We start from the raw sequence: 20008 nt of genomic DNA, 5'->3' as shown, positions 1-20008 counted from the left end.
GCGCAGGGGGGTGGCACTCACCGTGGGCCGGGCAGGGCGCGACGCCGCAGGAGCGGTAGATGGCCCTCTTGCCGGTGCAGTACCGCCCGTTGTTCCTGGGGGCCGGGTTGTTGCAGTGCCGGTACGCGAACTGGACGCCCCCGCCGCACGTGCGGGAGCACTGCCCCCAAGGTCCCCACGACCCCCAGTTACCGTGGCTTGAAGCCTGAAATACAGGGAACATTGGGAGGTAAGGACATCATCCGTGTGCGAATAGATGTGCTCCATCCCAAAGACACCGCTGATGTTTCCCCCAGATGAAGGTGATGCCTTTCTCCCAGTAGAGTTAATTTCTGTCTTTTATCTGCACATTGATGGCATCTCACTTAGCACTGTGCACGCAAAGGCAATATTAGGCCTGGCTCTCTGCACAGCCACCTTCAGCGTTTTTCATGGAAGACACCCGTGCACCAGAAATAAGCCCACAGTCTCATGAGCTGCTCTCTCATTTTTTCACTACTCTTACCAATAGGGCCACTTAAACTCCATGGGATTTGGCTCTCAGAATATGTTTATAAGGCTAACCTATGATTCATTATGTGCAATTATTGTGATGTGTAGGCATTGCTCTGAATTACTGGTGAGAGATGTAGTTGTCAGATATAGTTTGCAACCACGCTAAATTTGCTGCCTAGAAAGAGTCTTGCAATAGCATGTAGAAGTATGTCATTCCTTAAAAGCGGGTGTATTAGGTGCTGTAGCTCGACTTGAATGACTCTCATAGTTTGCAAATACCTTCACAAAGCTCTACAAGTCCATACCTCTTCTGTGGGTGAAAGAGAAGGGGCAGTGCTACTGTATACCCAGTAATGAACTGTGCAGTTGACAGTTCTTATGAGCCTGGGGACTCTTCAGATTTAGAAAGTTGACAAAGTGGACTGTCACTGGAGGCACAAGCTTTGCTGCTGTAGAAATTATATACTGGATGAACTTCATCTACCTTTCTCTTCACTAGAGTTAGGGTCCTAGGTCTTTTACGAGGGCTGTAAATTAGAGTTACAGATTTAGTTTACCTTGCAGTCCACCTTCAAGTAGTCAAGAAGATAAGAATAGGTTCTTGACAATCTTTCTGTATGTTCCGAGACCCAACTTACTGAATGGGCAAATCTTTTACTCTGAACAGTGCTCCCAGTTTTCCAAGAAATGTGCTTCCTGAAGCTCAGCAGCGTTTTTCCTATATCCCTCAGCAATAACACTCCAATTACGTGCTAAAAAATAAGGCAGCTTACAATCTGACCTCCATAAAGTCCCTTGCACTCCCACAGAAATTAGCACCTTTGAGGATCATGCCTTCTAAAATTCCCTGGGGTTCACAGCTGGTAACTTACTGAGTAGTACTTCTTCTTGGTTTTGTCAACACATTTTCCCTGGAGGCAGATCCTCCCTTTTCCACATGGTGTTCCCTCCACAGCAGGCAGCTTCTTAGTCAGACAAACCATCTGACCTTGGCGTACGACTGCACACCAGAGGCGAGAGCACACGTCCATGCCAGGACACACTGTGTATTCGGGTCCAAACGCCAGTTTGCACTGGCGAATGGCATCGTAGGTTTGTCCCGGAAGCTCCTCAGGGCCCAGGATCTGCTTTCTTGGTTGGTCCAGCAAACAGTTACCTAGAAGAGCACATCAACCTATTATTACTTAGTTTTCTGGGCAGTTAGGCAGACTGATAATGACAGAAACCTCATTCAAAGGATGCTGATGTGGATGGAAAAGCTCTCTGAGGTGGCAGTGTTAGGTTAACGGTTGGACTCGATGATCTTAAAGGTCTTTTCCAGCCTAAACAGTACTATCATTCCATTATCAGGTTTTGGAGAATGTCAACTGTGTTCTCAACTAGCAGTGCATCAGGTGATAAGATGCCTATTTCCATTCTGAGGGTGTAAATGAGCTTTACTCTGGTCCCTTTGTCCTTTCATCCTGGTTTCCCTTATTTGAACTGACTCTGAATACATTCCACTCTCTTTATCAGTTTCTGATTTAAGATCAAGACTCATGGCAAAGTAAGCAAAGCTGTCATTTGAATTTTGAGACAGAACATCAGAAATAGTAAAGCTTCTAAAAGCATGCCAGAAAAATCACAAAACCCAGACTTGTTTGGGGCACTGAGGCACTACAAAAAAAGAAAAAAAATTAAAAAAAAACAAAAGAAAAAACACCCCAACCAGATCAAAGGAAAAATATAAGCTGCACATCAAACCTAATGTTGGCAGGAAATCTAGACTGGGCTTTCCTTGTAAGGAATAACACTTGGGTGCTTCTGGAATTAGTCTGAAGAGGGCTATCCACTTTATAAAACAATACAGAAAAAAAAAAAAACATAAAGAATTGTATATGTGTTTTGAGATATACTGCAGAGGTCAAGATTTGTCTGGCACACTCTAAAAATGAGAACTCACATTTAGGTTCTAGAGGATCTGCTGATAGATTTTTTTTTTTAACTGAAAACTTCACTTGTTGACATGCAGAACTATTTATTCAATGTAACCTCTTTTGCGCTTCATGGAAGGGATATGTGGTCTGGGCAAGCTTCACTTATCCTTGGCAAAAATAACTTACCACAGTTTACCTCACTTTGGAACCTACGCTGATATTCTTTAGTTGGATCACGGGTGAAAAAAGGCTATCTATAAAAACCCTCACTATTTACACAAAACAGAATAGAATTTCAAGCTATGGCAGTGAATTTCAACAAACCAAATACCGCATCTCTCAACGGCCTGGGTTTTCCCTCCAGAACACATACTCACTGCAACTGTTGCTTTTTTCCTCTAAAGACTCAGGCCAATTAGCCAAATTAGCCAAAAATTCTTTGTGCATCATCAGTTACTACTGAAAAACTCTTTGTCTGGTTAAACCTGTTCCATTTGTCCTTTGCTGACCCTGATTTACTCTTGCCTTATATTTAATCTGGATTACAGTGACTTTTTAAATGCAGATGAGGTACACCAATGCTAACTGGTGAGCTGAGTGCCATGAGACAATTAAAAGTACCCTAGTGTTCAAAGCCTGTTGTAGTGTAAAATATTTGAGACATGGGGAGGAGTGAGAAATAACAGATTTTTTTTTTTTTTTTTGGAGTTTCTGAGAAGGACATAATTGGCAAGAGTTGCTGTCAAAAATGCACTTTCTAGAAGTAAGTAACAGTAGAAGTTCTACTTCATATACCTTGTGATGACGATGAGGAAGCTAGTATGGTGCTAAGGTGGAGACGGGAAGGCACCAGCATGCCAACATTCAGTCGTAACCACTGCTGTTGTATGTACACTGCAGTCAATCAAACTCCCGAGCGGAACCATTATTCAGTATTTTAAAACATTGTAATGACACTTAATTTCACCATGACAGACACTGCTGCTCATCACTGAGATCTACCATGACTGACATAACTGGAAATACAAATTTAGAGGGGAAAAAAAAGCGACAACCTTACATATACTTGATCTGTCAATCATTTTAGTTAATACCTATTTGAATACCTTTCCCATGTAAATAACAAACAGGTTTCACAAGCTTACACAGCAAATATTACATATTTCCCCCTCCATAACACAAGGGAATGAGATTCAAACTTCTTACTGATACTGCTCTGAGGAAACGGATAATTTCTGTAACATCAAGTGTTCCAGCTGATCTCACATGATAAATTCAAGACTGAAGACAGTAAAGGCCCCCTAAGGGTTTCCCCACAGAAAAAAAAAGTCTTTATATTTATAGGTAGTAGCAGTGTCTACATTCAGACAGGTTGTAACAAAGTGCAGGTGTTTTCACCATCAGCTGGTCCAACCTCCTCTTTGTAATGGTCAGAAAAGACAGAGTTAAGAAGCTGGAGAATGGTTTGCTCTGGGCTCCCTGGTTGAGAGGGCAGAGAGGGCTTCAATTCACTGCATTATGCATACAGGGCATGTACAGACTGCTATTCCCATTTTTCTGTCCTAAGTACCAAAGAATATCTGTGTGGTCTGGAATAGAGCAACATTGTTGGCTAACGACAGTGTTAATTAAGCCATCTCATTATCTCTCCTCAATGTTATGTGTAATATATCCTGGAAAAAAGAGGCAGCGTAAGATCTCTGCAGGAAGCAGATAAGCAGGATATAAATTAATTAAAATAGAAATAGCCCTTGTTCAGGTTGCACAGAGCACCGAGCACTCTGTCTAAACACAATAAATTGTAAGCACAGCCTAGTGGTTGGCATGACGATAAAGGCAATTAGTACCTTAGGAGAAGGCTGGCTAAAAGCAGATGGAAATAAATGTCACTGTCTTCTGGACACTAACTGAGCCTTTTCTTCCTAAATGTCAAACTGCTGTCTGGGGTCATCTCATGAGCATAAACCAAGCGGTGATATAATGACAATGATGTTAATAGTTCTCAGAGTGGGCCTCAGGAGACAGGTAATCAGCACCTTGATCCTCCCCAGGCCTCCCGGTTGACCTGGGACAAGACATTTCTATTGGGATTTATTTAGCTGACTTTAACTGTCTGTAATGCTGGTGGCTGCAGTTCAGTCGGCTGTCAGCAGGCAAATGAGCTTACGGTGTAATTCAGCACCACTAATGCAACTATGAGATCAGTCAAACCCCTGATGCCATTGATCAGACTTCTCTGCACTACAATGGGGACTTAAATACCCAGTTTAGGAGTAGCTACCTACACAGTAAATACCCACATTTTATAAGCCAGGTGCACTCCCCAATATCACTCTCCCAGTTTAGAAAATAGGAACATTCATACTTGACAGAGTATTGTTAAGGAATTACAGAGTAGAGACTGTGGTGCCTTCTGTTACAGCAGTATGGGGTGAATACCTAAATCTATATGAGGGACTTACTTGAAGCTATGATAAGACATTGACTGTTCTTTTGTAAAAGAACGCTGCTCACAGATCCAGTCTTCTGGACTTCATTCACATTTCATTACTCTCACCTGTGAGGAGCAGCAGGTGAAGCACTTTATTTGTTCCCTCACACCAGTGCTGCCATGCCCTTTTTTTTGTCACAAATCACAATTCATAAGCTTATACCCATTCATACCAAAATCCCAGTGCAAACTGTTTAAGCTGCCTATCAGAGAATGGAAGAGTCTCCTCTTCTTCAGCGTTTCCCACACAAGCTTCCTGTGACTATGCAAAATCCAGTCACAAACATCCTAAAAGAAAGCCTGGTATGTGAATATCTGTATTCTTTCGTTGCAACTGCTATTTTTTGCCTTCCTTACCTACGCTAGGCCTGCAGTACTGCTCAAAATTACACCTGAACAGTTACAAGTTTTTTCTCCTCTGCCTAGCAGCACTCGAGAGAGATGGATTGTCTTCTGTCTATGGATAGACTGCAGGTGAGCTCCTTCTTGGAAACAAAAAGTGAGGGAAAACATTGCAACTATGTAACAGGACATCTGCCCCAGATAAAGAAACAATGGGCAACCCAAAAAAGCAGAGGCGTGCTTATTTTGAAGGCAACACGGAAATACGGCTCATGGCACTGTTTTGTTATCAAGTCCAAAGCAGTCTGAAAGGGACTGTCATGCTCGGCTAGGATCCTGTGGTTTCTGGTACACTCAGCATACCTTACAAATGGGAATTATGGAGCTTTGCGTTCATTCACTGGCTGGAAGAACTGAAAAACAGAAGTTCCCTTCCTAAAATAACGCGTGTCCTTTCAGCAGAACAATCTGAAGTAAATGCAATTTAAATCGCTGGCTTCCATTTTTACTTCATAGGTAGCATTTGTGTTCTATTTAGACAAATCTTTGATTTAAAATAAATACCTGAAAAATTATAAACTTCAACAGAAAAGCGAGACTGTTAGTTAGAAGCGGTCTCTGAAGGCCTGATCTATCAAAAAAAGAGATTCCCTAAACATTGTCTATTTGAAATCACACCAATAACATCAGTAATAAAATTAACTCCTAGAGGACGATGGAACTCTATGACGAGAGGTTCACGTTCTCTATGAATGGTTTCATCACATCGATTACTCTTGGAGACCACATGCCTCAGTGATATCTTCTCGTGAGCCTCAGAAAGGGCAATGTACCCTAACTCACCCATTAACAGACTGACACATCCTAATCCCTTTACATGCAGCCAAGAATACATGACTCTGGGACAAGTGTCAGCAGCTGAGGACTATCAAACCACTTGTACAGGAAGTCGGCACTCATAGTGAACAAGGAGACCATAAAGCAGCTCTGAAAGATGTGAAGTTCCTACTTACTCTTACAAAAAAGATATGATGGTTATATTCTTAGATCTGTAGGACTGCTTGCTACAGCCCTCTTTAACTTCCACACTGAGACTGGGTCCAGCTCCTGGATAAGGGTCCAGTTTTCATGCACCCCTCAGGTAAAATGAACCAAAGCCAAGGTGTGTGGGAGAAATGCTCTCTTTGCTTCTTTATTGTTGAAGCGAGTAGCCAGCTGGATGCAGAGTAAAGAGAAGTCATGTCACCAAAAAAGGGAAAAAATGAGAACAACCTTTCTACTCGCCTGCAGCAGGAGGGGAACAGAAGAGGCAACGCAGTGCAGAGTTCCTTGTGCTCCCTGAGAGGTCATTCATGGATGGCAAAGGAGGTCCCTTTTAGTTACCCCAGTGAAGTGTACTGTACCTCAGTGACTAAACTCAAAAGGGAAAGTTCTCTTCACATGCGGAAACTAACTCAGCAATATTAAGTCAATGTCAGAGCAATATAGACCATAAAACAGGACAGTACAGATTAATGGATCTAATAAAAGCGAGAGAAAAAATGAAGTCATTCTCCAATAGAGGAGAACAGGAGAAAATATTTCAGAAAGCACTGAAATTAGCCAACAAAATATTTAAAATGAAGAGAACTTTTACATTCAGCAGACACACCATACTTTTTATCCATAAGCATTTTGGTAACCATAACAACTTGATCCATTCACTCAATTATGTCATTTTTATCTCAGCGTTTTGGAATTCGAATGTTTTGTTTAAGGACTGCAGTTGCTTTGGGAGTCCAATGTAAGACTTTAAAATTCATTAAAGAGTGAAGACTATGCTTTTTTATTACTATTTTTGGAAAATGAAAGTTTTGCACTTAAACTCCAAAGGGTAAATGAGATATTTATGAAATATTAGTTACATGAGTTGGAAGGTAAGCTCCGGGAGCAGAAGTAATTTTTTATCCTATACAACACACAGGAGTCTTAAATGTTGCTTACAGCCCCCACATAAACACGATAAATACAATTGTATTATAAATGTAATAGCATTATAAACATAATAAATGTCATTAATGGTAACAAGAACAAATACACTCTGCTCTTATCTGTAGTGTAATGCTAAGTGGACCATACCATCCATTTCAGTTTCTGTGAGGAAAAACTCATTTCCTTCTGTCCTCTGTTTGAAGTACTCTCTGAGCTCATATCTGTGGCATTTGGGAAGACAAGACTAATTTCATGCTTTTACAAAAACCTCTCCGTGTTCCAGACCAAATTACTGCCAACACACATTCCATCAACTCTTGCTTTTTTACTTCCATGCAAAGGGAGGGTGAGACTCTGCCAGCCTCTTAGACCTTTGCCTTGTTTTGCAATCACTTCCAAGATAGTCCTGAAGATGAGCAAGGAACGAACAAGCTGGTGCAAAAATGTTCTTATTTAAAAAATAGATCACAGTAAAAACTAACAGGTAGCTGACACAAGGAGTGATAATACATACCATGACCATCATCGAAAAATTCTGTGATAGTTGCTGAAGTGCATTTGGACCAGGGTTTTGAAGCATCGATGCTAGTCAGGATGGAGGACATCAGGCGCTTATCTTCCATGGAGCCAAAGTTCTCCTCACAAAATTTGGAGTCATCATGGGAAAGCCCAAGCAAATGCCCTACAGAAATGAAACACATAAGTAAAATGATATGACTACCCATAGCACAGTTTACCAGCTGGAGCTCACAGTCCAAGGTAATTAATATTCAAATTTTGAACAGCAGCCTAAAGTACCACTTGAAATGTGGTACCTCTGCTTGAATACAAAAAAGAGCTGTGAGTTTACCCCATTACATATAGCAAGGAAGTAATGCCATCAGCTGATGTCATCAAACTGCACTAATGAAACCTGATGAAGACTAAAGTGAACTGTACTCATTTATTAGCCAACAATTTACTTCTTACTGTTTTTCCAAATCATCTTCATCAAGAAAGACCAATGCTTCTCTCTGTAAGGATGTTTTGCAACTGTCTCGAAAGGTGCTACCAAGATCTTTCTAAATGGACAGAAATGCCAGTAGTTACGGAACAACTAAAAAAACTGTCTGTAAATTCTTGCAGCGCCTTCCTTGCTGAAGTGAGAGCACCCTCTACATGAAACAATCTGAACAATGTTTGCAAATAGTCTCTTCCACGTAGAGCATCTTGTTTTGTGAGAGGGTGCTTTTTAGTATTGTTTTGGTTAGGGGTTTAGTTTTGCTGGGTTTTATTTTTAAATGTATTTGTTATTAGATATTTATACTCCAGAACACAAAATAATGTGCACAAAACCCAGCACATGATAGAATTTGCAGAAATCCTTTATGTCCAGGGGAGTTCAGTCCAGTGCTCAATACGTTCTTATAAATGCCATAGCAACCTTTTCTGTAGATCTGTGATCCCCAGCTTCTCTAGTCTCTGGGCAACAATAACAGACTGCAGGCAACACAGTTTGTTCCCTCTGTAAATATCAGCCTTAACTTTAATTTCCATGTCTACGCTGGATTATTTCATAGCCAACTTACTATTCAAGAGTTGTAAGCCTGAACGGGAACCAAAGCTGCAGGGAGCTCAAGCCTGAATTTAACACTCGGTTTTCAACCTAGGCCAGGAGATGATTAATCAGACATCCCAGGCTAGACCAAGAGTGATTTAATGATAAGCACAAAGACCACCCATCAAAGCCACCGCAGAGAAATAAACCTGATGCCCTTAAATAGCAGCTGAAGAGACACTGTATTATCTGCAATAATGAAAAGCCTTCTATGTACCATTGGCTTCATGTTTTGGTGTAACTGCTACAGATTAGATGTAAGTAAGGTGACACAAGCAGGGACACAGCAGGATACCATATTCTGACATGCATGGTAATAGCTATGACAACAGTAATAACAATAATGATACCCACAATGCAGGCTGCAAAGAAGAAAATCATCGATTTTTGCCTATTTGTCTTGTATAAACTTGCTATTATGTTGTTTTCATCTGCTTTGGGGGAGAAGCCAAGAAGAAAGAGATGGAGGCAGAACTCACTGCCAAGCCGTATCTGAGATTAGGAATGTGGCTGTCTGACCAGAAGTCCGTGTTGAGGCTGCAGGAGATCAGAAATCAGGGTTTCTGCCCTGTGAGAGAAGCCAAGGTATCATCTGGCAGCCTCACTCACATCCTGACCCAAGGACGGAGCTACAGGAAAACCGACAAGAAGACCTTGATCTATCACTTCTAGGTGTACCAGTGATGACTGAGAACAGCCAGTCTGTCTTCTGCAGCTACTGAATCCCCACTGGAAGGGATGTGGGAAGGAGAATGAAGAGGGCATTTCTCTTTTTTTTCTCTCTTCCCTAGATGTGCACACATTTACAGCATCATTCAAATACAGCTACTATTTGAATAAAAGGCCTTCTGTATTATAAATGCTAGTAAACATTTATTCAAGGAACCTGGGCTAACCCTGGTGAGAGTTAATAGTCCTTTCCCTGTTGCTACTGCTGCTAATTGCTATTGCAATGTTTTATCAAAAGCACATTGCTTCAAAAACATAATAAATCAAATTTTCATACTGACGGCATGTCTCACGATCATTGTGTCTTATATGCAAGGTTTGGGCTTATTTTTTTCTGATAGCTAAAACCACTTCCCCTTGGCAATACTTGCTATACATGGGCCAGGTAAGGCTATTGTTATTCTGCACTGAGACACAGGTTAATATCAGCAGGTACACGTTTCAGTCTGATACAGCACTATATAAATACTTGCTCTGAAGAGATGACATCTTTGTTTCATTTAAGCCAAATGCAATTCACTAGTAAGATTATTATTTCAAACAGAAGCGTTTCTCTGACAGAGTGACCAAATAATCAGCGCGTCGCTTCTAACCTATGAAGCAAATTCTGGGGAAGTGTCACGGGCTCAGCACTTAGTGAATCAGCAGCTACTGTGCCAGCGAGGGCCACCTCTGGCTTGGCCAGGGCCCTGGGCACTGGCAGCGAGCATCTCCAGGAAAGTCAAAGACAGAGTTATTTTTGGCTGCCGTTCCATACGGTGTTATCGCTACGGTTCCACTCCTGCTAACGTACTGAGTGGCACCAGGCCACACCTCCTGTCTGAGAACGACCAGAGAGCTGACAGGTTAATGAACCTCAACACATGCCTAGCAGTAATGCAACCAGAACCATTTTCTGCTGACATTAGGTAACTCCTTGCAGCCTGTTTCACCAGTGTTCTGCTAACTTAAGCAAACATTTACTAGCAAGGGTTTTAGGCCTATCCTCCAGCTTTTGTTGATGGACCTCTCAATATGTGGCACAGCTCCCCATTTAAATCAGGACCACATACACTTGACTTTGCAGAGCTCTTTAGGAATTTCAGCCATGTTTCTTATACTTTACTTTAATCTGTGTGCTTCAATATGCACATGCTACTAATCAAAATGAAGTATTTCCAAAAAATTAGCTCAGCAAGCAAGAGAACACCACCATGCCGGTTAGACCCAGGCCTCACTGTAGCAATCTTCTCTGAGGCAACCTGCATGCTTGAAGATTGCAGGAGGAATACTTTTGTAGTTACTAATGTCCCAAGACTGCATATAGTTGCAGCACTGCAAGAAATTACTTCATTGAAGCATGCTTGCGAAATAAGGTAATGAGGTTCTGTCAGTGGAAAAGGAGTTTCATTTCTAAGTCATTGGACTTGATACCAAACAGCTGGAGATAAATACAACAACAAAAGCTGGAGAATTGTTCTAAAAACTTGGGCTGAATAACATCACAAGGCACACAATGCACGTTCAGTGTAGGATGTGAATAACAACTGGGTGCCAACCAGCAATTTGAGAACTTAATTTTTCCGAGTGTTCAACATTTTATAGCACCATCCAGAACTACCCCAAAGTGTGATATGAAAGATTCGGTCTTGTAGGGCAGATTTTAAGTTTCTTAACCTTAACACCCTCTTGCAACACTCAACCTGATTAAGACACAGCTTTGCTCTCTGCACAAATCCCTTTCTTACAAAACCATACTTCACCTTTTCTAACTCTTGATCATACCTAACAGATATCCCACAGGAGCACGTAACGGAAGACTCAATCCAGCGCAGACACGCGCAGGCCTTGTTAAGGGCTAATGCTTCTGAATGTGCAGCGTGGACTTCTCTGCTACCCATGGCATTCTTTTAACAGTTTTCGTGTGCTTAAGTTACTCCAGCATCAACTGGAGCATCAGCCTCAGCTCTGGAAAGGCCTCCAGACTCATAGAAGCTCATAGTCTTTCCTGTGTGTGTTTTGCAGCCCCAGCTCCTCCTGCACTGCAATTTGTAAGCAACCTCAGCTTAGACTACCTACAACCAAGCAATGTGAATGCCCCTGGAGCAGACTATACTGTGCTTTAGCTTGCTCCTGGCTTCCCTGCCTAAAGATGGTGTAGTTTCCTTCACTCTCTACTCTGAGAGGTGCATGGACCCTGACGAGAATGTAACTGCTGAACTCTGAACTTACGTTGTTCTTTTTTCTTTTCCCTCCTTCACCTAGACAAAAAAAGGTACCCTTCATAAACGAGAAATCTTGCAGCTAAATATCTAGGTCTTCACTTTGAGGACAGACTGAAAATTTTTCCATAAAATGATTGCAACTTGCAATCTCGGAAACGGAGGGACGTTCTCTATAGGGAATTTCAGAGTAAATAAATAAAATGAAATGCTTTTCAGGTGACTCTTCAGCACAGAACATTTCATTCCAAATGCTTTGGCAAAAGCACAAGAAACTGAAACAGGGTCATCTTCTGGAAAGTGTCAAGCTACTGGCTTCACCTTTAATTAGACTGCAGCATAACTTCTGTACTTTACAGTGATAAATGGGGTGAACTGAGGACATACCTCATTAACAGTGTCTACTTTGTCATATTAAATCAGGCCATTGTTCTAATGCATGATGAAAACTAAGTCACTTACTTGGCAGACTTCAGTTTTTGAGGAGAAGCTTCCCAAAGTCTTTGTGAATGTCTCTTGTTACTTTAAAATTTTTCAAAAATAGTTTTAAAAAATCAGGACACGGAAAGAAGTAATAAGTAGTGAATAATTTCCTAAATATATAATTCTGATTGTCAGTATTAGAGCTTTTAAATCAGCCACTAGTGATGTTAATGAGGAAAATAGCTGTTTAATGCATGAAATAGATAGATTCCAGTTCTGCACACCTATTTGCCAGTTAAATTTGTATGTATGCAAACATTTGCATGCACTACAAACACTATAAATGCAATTTTCAAAGAATTTTAGAGAAGTAAAATTCCTACTTTTTCTTTACAATCTAAATCTCTATCTATTCTAACTTTGCCTTTTCAGGCATTCTGGCCAGACTTAAGACAGATTAAACCATATGACAAACTTCCACTGACTCTTAGAACTGTTTCTGCATTTCATTAATCAACATTCAAAATGCCACAGTGACCTGTAATCTCTAAACAGTGCCTAGTTAAGTTATGCTCTTTTTAGCACAGAAATGAGAACAACAAAGTGTTTCTACATCTGTACCCTTTATCCTGTTGCATCTAAGAATTAAAGAAGGGACACTTCCCTTCCTACAAAGTCTTCCCTCTACCACCCCTTGTGTGCATGCACATGCTGGCATCGTCACATATTGCTCAGGACATTAGGGTGGTTTCTGCCATTTACTGGTGGGGTGCTTCCTTTCATAAGAGCCAAAGTGAAAAAGTTACAGGTGATGCCTCAAGTGATGCTGTGTGAAGGGATAATTCCAGAGAAAGTTTTGGGCAAAAGCGAAGACTTAAGGAACTTCAATGTTATAAAGAAGGCTTTTGAAAACAATGCCAATTTTAACACCACACCATCCTGTACTACTATGAACTTCAAACCAGGCTATTGAAAAAAAGAAAAAAAACAAGGCTCCCAGCAGCTGTGTAAAATGATGACTGATTGAGAACGAGTTAGTAGATCATCTGATGTTTTCTACTTAATGAAGCATCTTACTGGTGTTGACAGTTCCCACTGAGTGAAAATGACATAATATAATTTTACCAGCAGGATGGTGTTTAGTTAAGTTATGCTGTAGGAATGCACAAAATGGTAAAAGAAACAGATGGCGAGGAGGCAGGGTTTACCCTCGTGCAAGTGCAGAGGAGCTAGCCTTCTTGTAAATAGGTTACTTCCTGAACAGCAAAACAACCAACCCCCTAAGTGGACTGAAAGCCCTTCCTCATGGCCTTTCTTCTCCTCTTGAGGTGAGACAAAGAGCGACTACATCAGTAACTACATCAGTAAACTGTTGAAAACAGTCTGAAAGCAACCCGTCGACTCTGGACCCTGGTATATTTTGGAACATCATCTGCAAGGGGCTCTTGGCACAGTCCAGTCTGTTTAGATCCTGAACCAAGAAATTAAATCAGCAGCAGTCATCAGCCTCCATGTCCCAGTCCACCTGTATTGTCTGCAGTCCTGATAGTGGACCTTGCACTGCACAAGATTTCCTACTGCAAAGACGTGGCCTTCAGGCCAACGCTCATTCCAGCCCAACAGGAAAAAACACCCACAATGGGTTAAAAAAGAATTCCTACACCTTGCAGGAATGGGGCATCTATTCCTAATATAAGGTGGGAATACTCCAAAGCAACTATGACAAGCCAGCTAAAACTTAGATCCTCTCTAAGTATCAGGACGCAAAGAGCTCTGCAGGTAAATCGGGGGCGCATCAGAGTTACGTTGTGCTGCATGGTGGAGCACATTGCATTGCAGCCATTTTCTTCCCAGGAGTGCTAGGAACCAAAACAGAACTTTGGCTATTTCTGAATTTTTCCTAAAACACATTGCTGGACTATCTGTAGAGGTTCTCTGCATGAACATCATGCAAAAATTACTCTAATCTCATTTATTTTCCACTCGTATCTCAAGGATAAGTATAAAGAAAACAAGAAGCATCCCCAACATACAGGAAGCAAAACTCAACTTTTGCTAAAACACAAATCATGGTGGCTCCTCTGGAAAAAGAACCAACAACCTCGTTTATGGACATACACAGATGTCTAGTGCTTGAACTGGGCAGCGTGTCGAAGTACAGCTCCTGCACTGAATTTGCATACACACGTGAAGAGACGCGGTATGCTAAGAAATGCTGCAGGCACTGTAACTGGGTTTCTTAGAAAAGCCCAGCTCCGATGAGGCACGTCTTTTTCAGTGAGGTCACCCCTTTCACCTCATTTTCAGTGGGGATGACTGGGGTACAAAAGAAGGTCAAGTGATTTGCCCAAGGTTACCCAGTGAGTCACTGGCTCTCATGGGATCAGGATTCAGGAAGCTCCTGTCTCAACATTCCTTCGCCTAATCACCCGTACCTTCTACACAGGCCTCTCACTCTCCCCTTTGCTAAACAAAGATTGCACGCCGCAAGTCTTCTAAAACAAAAACATTTGTTTCTGCATGTACTGTTCTAATTTGCGTAAGTACTTGACTCTTCGTTAAGAAATGCATACTGCTATCACTCAGAAATCCTCTTGAAGTCATGGGAATTTTGCAGAAAAAAGGACAGACCTAAGCAGTAACGATTAATAAAGCTTTTTTTTTTTTTATAACGCAGAGTGTTTTGAATTATACAAGCTTAGAAAAAACATGCATGGAATATTAAACTGGCTATTCCTCTTTCTTCATTCTTCAACTTTCCTTCCAATTTTCTTTGACTACTATCCATCACTTATGAAAGAAAAAAGAAAAAAAAAATCACTCTCTCTTTTAAATCTCCAGCCCAGAGGCAGTTTTTAATATTTCTGGCTTAAAAGACTTCTTCAGACTGAATGAAACAATAGTCTGAAGTGCAGCTTCTTTTCAGGAGCAAACACAGAAAAAAGCCACAATCAGACGTTTATACACCAGTCCTGCAGACTTTACACAAAACAAAGTTCTGCTGAAACAGCTCGTTATAACAGACATCCGTGGGAGATCACAGATACATCACTTCTGTCAGACAGACAATTTGCAGGCAAGAATCTGTCCAGGCAATCCAGACTAGGCAATCAGAAACCACTATGTCCACACAGACCCAAATAATCATTAAAAAGACATGGTCCTGGAGGTCCATGCCACATCTGCTATGCTAATCAATGCAGCATGCAGAAGGTAAACATCGATTTTAATGAAAAACTGGGAAATGGTGACACCCATTTCACATCTGTCCAATTCAGAGTAATTCACAAAGAATATAATCCGTGGCAGCTGAAGGTAAAGCAATGAACGCTGGGAGAGCAGACTGTGCAAGCACGTGAAAATTGCATCGCCAGCTGCCTGTTTATTGGGTCCTTCTGCCCATCTCTCCGTACTGGAAGTATTTTCTGCATGAAAACTACATGACTGTACCAGTCACATTTACCTGCAAAAGAGGAAAGTAATCCCTGCTTTATTCTGCAATCTGGAAGATGGGTTTCAGGCACACCCGGCTGAAGTGGACTTCTTTTAGAAGGATCATAGAAACATTCAGGTTGGAAAAGTCCCGTAAGATCACTGTGTCCAACAGTAAACCTAACAGTGCCACATCCACCACTAAACCCTGCCCCTAAAATAATTTTTGATGACTGCTCTGAAACATCAGGAAAAACAGTTTCATTCCCAATTCCCTTACGGCTGCAGAGATAGTGATATTTCACTTTATATAATTGGCTTTAAGTTCTGATGTTTCAGGATCTGTAGCGGCTTTTCAAAGCATAGCATTTGTTTAATCTAACTCTTCAGGAGGTCAGATGTACACAAAGATCAGCACAACTCCAGAAAAACTCTGAAAACTTGGACAGTGTTAGTGCTGTGTCTAAGTCACTTCCTCAAGTCTCTGCTTGAGAACTTGGTCCTCCACCTCCTCACTGCTCTGTCAGAAGCGCTTCACAGATGCTAAGAAAGCAAAGTCCCCACCCTACTCAGACTTGAAAATTTGTGGTAGATGCAGAAAAAATCAAGCCTATTCAGAACATGAGGATTCAATTTTTCTACATCATATCCATTTCCCCCTTCCATCTCTCCACTTTTCCACACAAACTGTCTCAGCTTCACTGAAAAAGGTTTGTTTTAAGCACCATGTGTCACGCCCGCGGAACAATTATATATTACATGTAACATTATAAGTGACTCAAAATATTGTTGGGCAAGTCAAGAATTCTTACTCCAAATTTTAACATTTAAAAATTTTCCTTTTGTACAGCTGGTATTTGTCTTTTGAAGCATCAGTTAAATTTTCTGCCCCACTTTACACCTGAGCTGGGCTTGCCCATCTTTAACCAAAGGGGATATATTCCTGAGAGCTTTTGCAAGAAGAATTTTAGAGAGAACTTTGAAAAAGGTTCAAAGAGAAGGAATCAAACAATTTTCCTGATGTCTGTCATCATAGAAGACTTGGATGAGAGTACTCTCTGTTTCTTGTTGTTTTAAGAAAGCAAATCTGCCTAACTATGATTACCTGGATATTTGCCTAAACATTATCTGTCAAGAAGGAAACATAATAGGGGAGTCAGACAAACTTCGCCATTTTTTCATGTGCCTATGAGATTCTGTGCCCTTGGCAACGTATCCCCCTTGAAATGAAAGGCTGCAAAAGATTTGTACCTGTTAAGTCTGAGGCTTGTCTTTATCTGCTTTATCTTGACAGCCTTGAAATCAAAGGGCTACATGTTCAGCGGTGGAAAAGAAAAGCCGTCTGTATTTAGTTACTTTTGAGTGTACACAGAATGAGTGTATGCGGTAAAATATGGAATGAGCGTATTTGTGACACTTCTATAGACATCAAAAGCAAGACTAGCATTTAAATATCATACACATTGTTCCTGGTTTCAATTTTTTTCTGAAGAAGGGTCAGAATCATACAGGTTGCTACGAAGGTTAAACATGGTTATAAAGGTTTGCATAGGTTAGACATGATAGACATGGTCCTCTTTCTACAGAGCCCTGCAACTCAAATACAGGCTCAGGCTCTAAATAAATACTTTCAATCCACTCAGAATCCAGCAAAATGGTATCTTCATGTATTTCAGTGAACCACCTGAGTAGGGGACCCCAGGAGTGATGCCTCACTTCTAAAGTAGCTTATTTACGTGAAAGTGTGCTCTCTAACAAAGCACTACATTTTTCCGACAGCACTCCTGTTACTCCTGTCCTCAGTGGTGGCAGATGCCACAGAATGACAGCATGCTGATAAAGACATGGAATTAAACACGTTATTTTCTGTACTTTAGTTTCTGCACAGTTCCTTGATTTTAGGGGTTACACAGTACAACTGTGGAGGAAGTTGTGGTAACTTCACATAACTGTAGATAATGAGGTTGAGAACAGACCTTGAAAAGCCATCTTGTGCATCCCTCCACCCTAGGGTAGGATCAATGTCCCCTAAGGCACAGCTGCTTTAGCCAGGAAGCTCCTGTGAACCTCCCGTAACAGAGATTTCACAGCCTCCCCAGCCAATTCATTCCTGCCCTTAACTGTCCTTCTGGTTAGATGATTTTGGCTAATGCTTAAAGCAAATCTCCCTTGCTGCAATTTAAGGCCATTACCCCTCATGCTGTCCCAGGTGGACATGAAGAATGATTTATTACGTAAATTTCTGCAACATTTTTTTCATGCATTTGAAGACTGCTTTTATGCCCCTCTTTGGCCTTCCCTTCTCTAAAGTCACATGAAAAGATAAAAGAAAGCATTCAAAAGATAAAAGAAAACTAATGAACAGAATTTTAATTAGTTCCATGTAGCAATTTTAAAGCTATATCCTAAAAATAAAATACTTGGAAAGAACATCAGTAAACCATATTCCTCAGGAGGATAGAAGGAGTAATAGCATGCCAGCACAGTTGCATAACAGAGAAAGAAGGAACTTTGCAGAAGGTCAAATGAACATTACCACTGAACAAAGAGGCAGCAATTTCTCTGTACCTCCTTTTAAAAAAAAAAAAAAAGAAAAAAGTTCTTCAAGATTGATGGAAAGAATAAAGACACATATAATTTAAGTTACTAGATCCATGTAGCTGTCACTGAACTAAACGGCTTTGCCTGCTTAAAGACTTCAGGAAGGATGCTTTTGTACTTTAAGACTAGATTAAAACTCAAGAGACAAGTTTAATCCTTGGCCTTCCTTGAGACTGCCTTTGTGATTCCGGGAAACTACCTATTGATAAAGTGAGCAGTAGTTCCAATTATTTTCTCTTGAATCCTTCTCATTCTGTTTTTGTAGATGACAAAGCCTTCAGGCTGGTGGACTGTCTGTACTGAAGCATGCAAGACTGCAGCACAGGAGGATTCAAAGTCAGCAGAAATTTCTGACTGTGACTGCATCACAAAATGCAACACCAGGCTAGTAGAAAATGTAGTGGATACATCCTATCACAGGAGATGTCAAACTTAACTTCAAATTAATTTGCTGTGTCTGTTGGTGATGCTGGATCATGCTTATCTCCATGGGATGTACAGGTTGGCTTATAATTCAACACTGTAAAAGCAACAAACCTTCAACCCAAAAGTCCGCAGTATTCGAGTGAGAATATAGTTATTTTTGTTCCCCGATGATTATTTGAATAAGAAGCATATGGAGAAGCAATATGCTAGTGCTGACCTATGGAAAACATTAAATAAATGTTGAGATTCTGAGCAACCATAGGTTCTTTAATGCTTTTCTCCAGATGCACCTGTGAAGCATGGAAGTGCAAGAAATAAGGAAACATTTTTTCACAGACAACAGGCTGATGATAGCAAAGACTTGAAGAATGCCCACTCACTGTGCCTAAGCTAGCTCAGGTAGCCCTGTGCAGCTATGGAGGCATAGCTGAAGGGGCTGCTCAAAGCTGAAAAAAGACATCCATATGACATAACACGGAGCCAAACTTATGACTTCAGGCAAGAATACAGAAGACTTTTTGTGTCAGCACAGCTACTACTCTAGAAACTGATAGCAACACATCACCTGCCAGAAAATAACCATATCAGGTTTTACCTTGAGTGGCTGGATGTCCTGACAGGCTATGACTTACAAATAACATTTATACTATTAGCATTGCTTCACTTTATTCTGAGGAGAAAATGGATTATAATGTTCAAAGTTACAATGCTTCCTCTGGGTTTTTTTTTGCATTATCCTCATTTTCTGCATTTGACATATGAGACAAATTATTCCTCATTTTCCTACATACAAGTAGGACAAGATTCAGGTCCTCCTATCAATTTTCACACATGGATCTCCACCTCCTATTGTCAGCTAATAAGTCGTACTAAGAATTTGGTTGCATCTATTCCTTCCTGTGCTCGTTTACAGCTCTTTGGAGATTTTGCCTTTTACTGCTGCTCATTCATATGCTCTCTGGCAAAAACCACTGGTCAAAATCCACCTATTTTGTCTGAAAGAAATAAAACAAACTTCTAACACATAATGGAGCAGAAACCCTGGCAACCGAAGTGGCAGGCTTATTCTGTAGCATGCTGCTTTTTGGCTTCTTATGCACATATCCAACCTGAGCCCCTGGGCTGTGCATCATCCTGTTTGGTTGAGCTGCAGTTCCATTTACTTTGGTTGCCTTCCAGAGAAAGAATCTGATCCTCAGAAATGCTCTTGGATCCTCTGGAGAGGAAACAAGAGCATTCAGATCCCCTTGGAAGTCAAAGTGAGGACACACAGCTATTCTCTGGATCAAGCCCATGTTAGTGATGCTGCATCTGCTATCCATACACGTGCAGCAGGGTTGTTTAAAAACCTGCAGACAGTGACTGAGTCACTCAGCAGCTCACC

At 41.0% G+C, this 20008-nt stretch overlaps 1 protein-coding gene across 1 annotated transcript in view; it reads right to left on the bottom strand.

The window, feature by feature from the left end:
* Window positions 1-21: 21 nt before the first annotated feature.
* Window positions 22-20008, bottom strand: part of LOC103776167 (A disintegrin and metalloproteinase with thrombospondin motifs 5) — a gene marked incomplete at both ends in the record, with an annotated part of 34534 nt that continues 14547 nt past the window's right edge. The window contains 3 exons of the mRNA XM_008943662.1: window positions 22-205; window positions 1368-1651; window positions 7730-7897. Of these exons, the coding sequence (XP_008941910.1) occupies window positions 22-205; window positions 1368-1651; window positions 7730-7897 (636 nt within the window). The remainder of the gene's footprint in view (window positions 206-1367; window positions 1652-7729; window positions 7898-20008) is intronic.

Source organism: Merops nubicus, unplaced genomic scaffold, assembly GCF_000691845.1.
Source record: "Merops nubicus isolate BGI_N331 unplaced genomic scaffold, ASM69184v1 scaffold40567, whole genome shotgun sequence".
Classification (NCBI taxonomy): Eukaryota; Metazoa; Chordata; class Aves; order Coraciiformes; family Meropidae; genus Merops; species Merops nubicus.
This window is presented reverse-complemented; position numbering and strand designations above follow the sequence as displayed.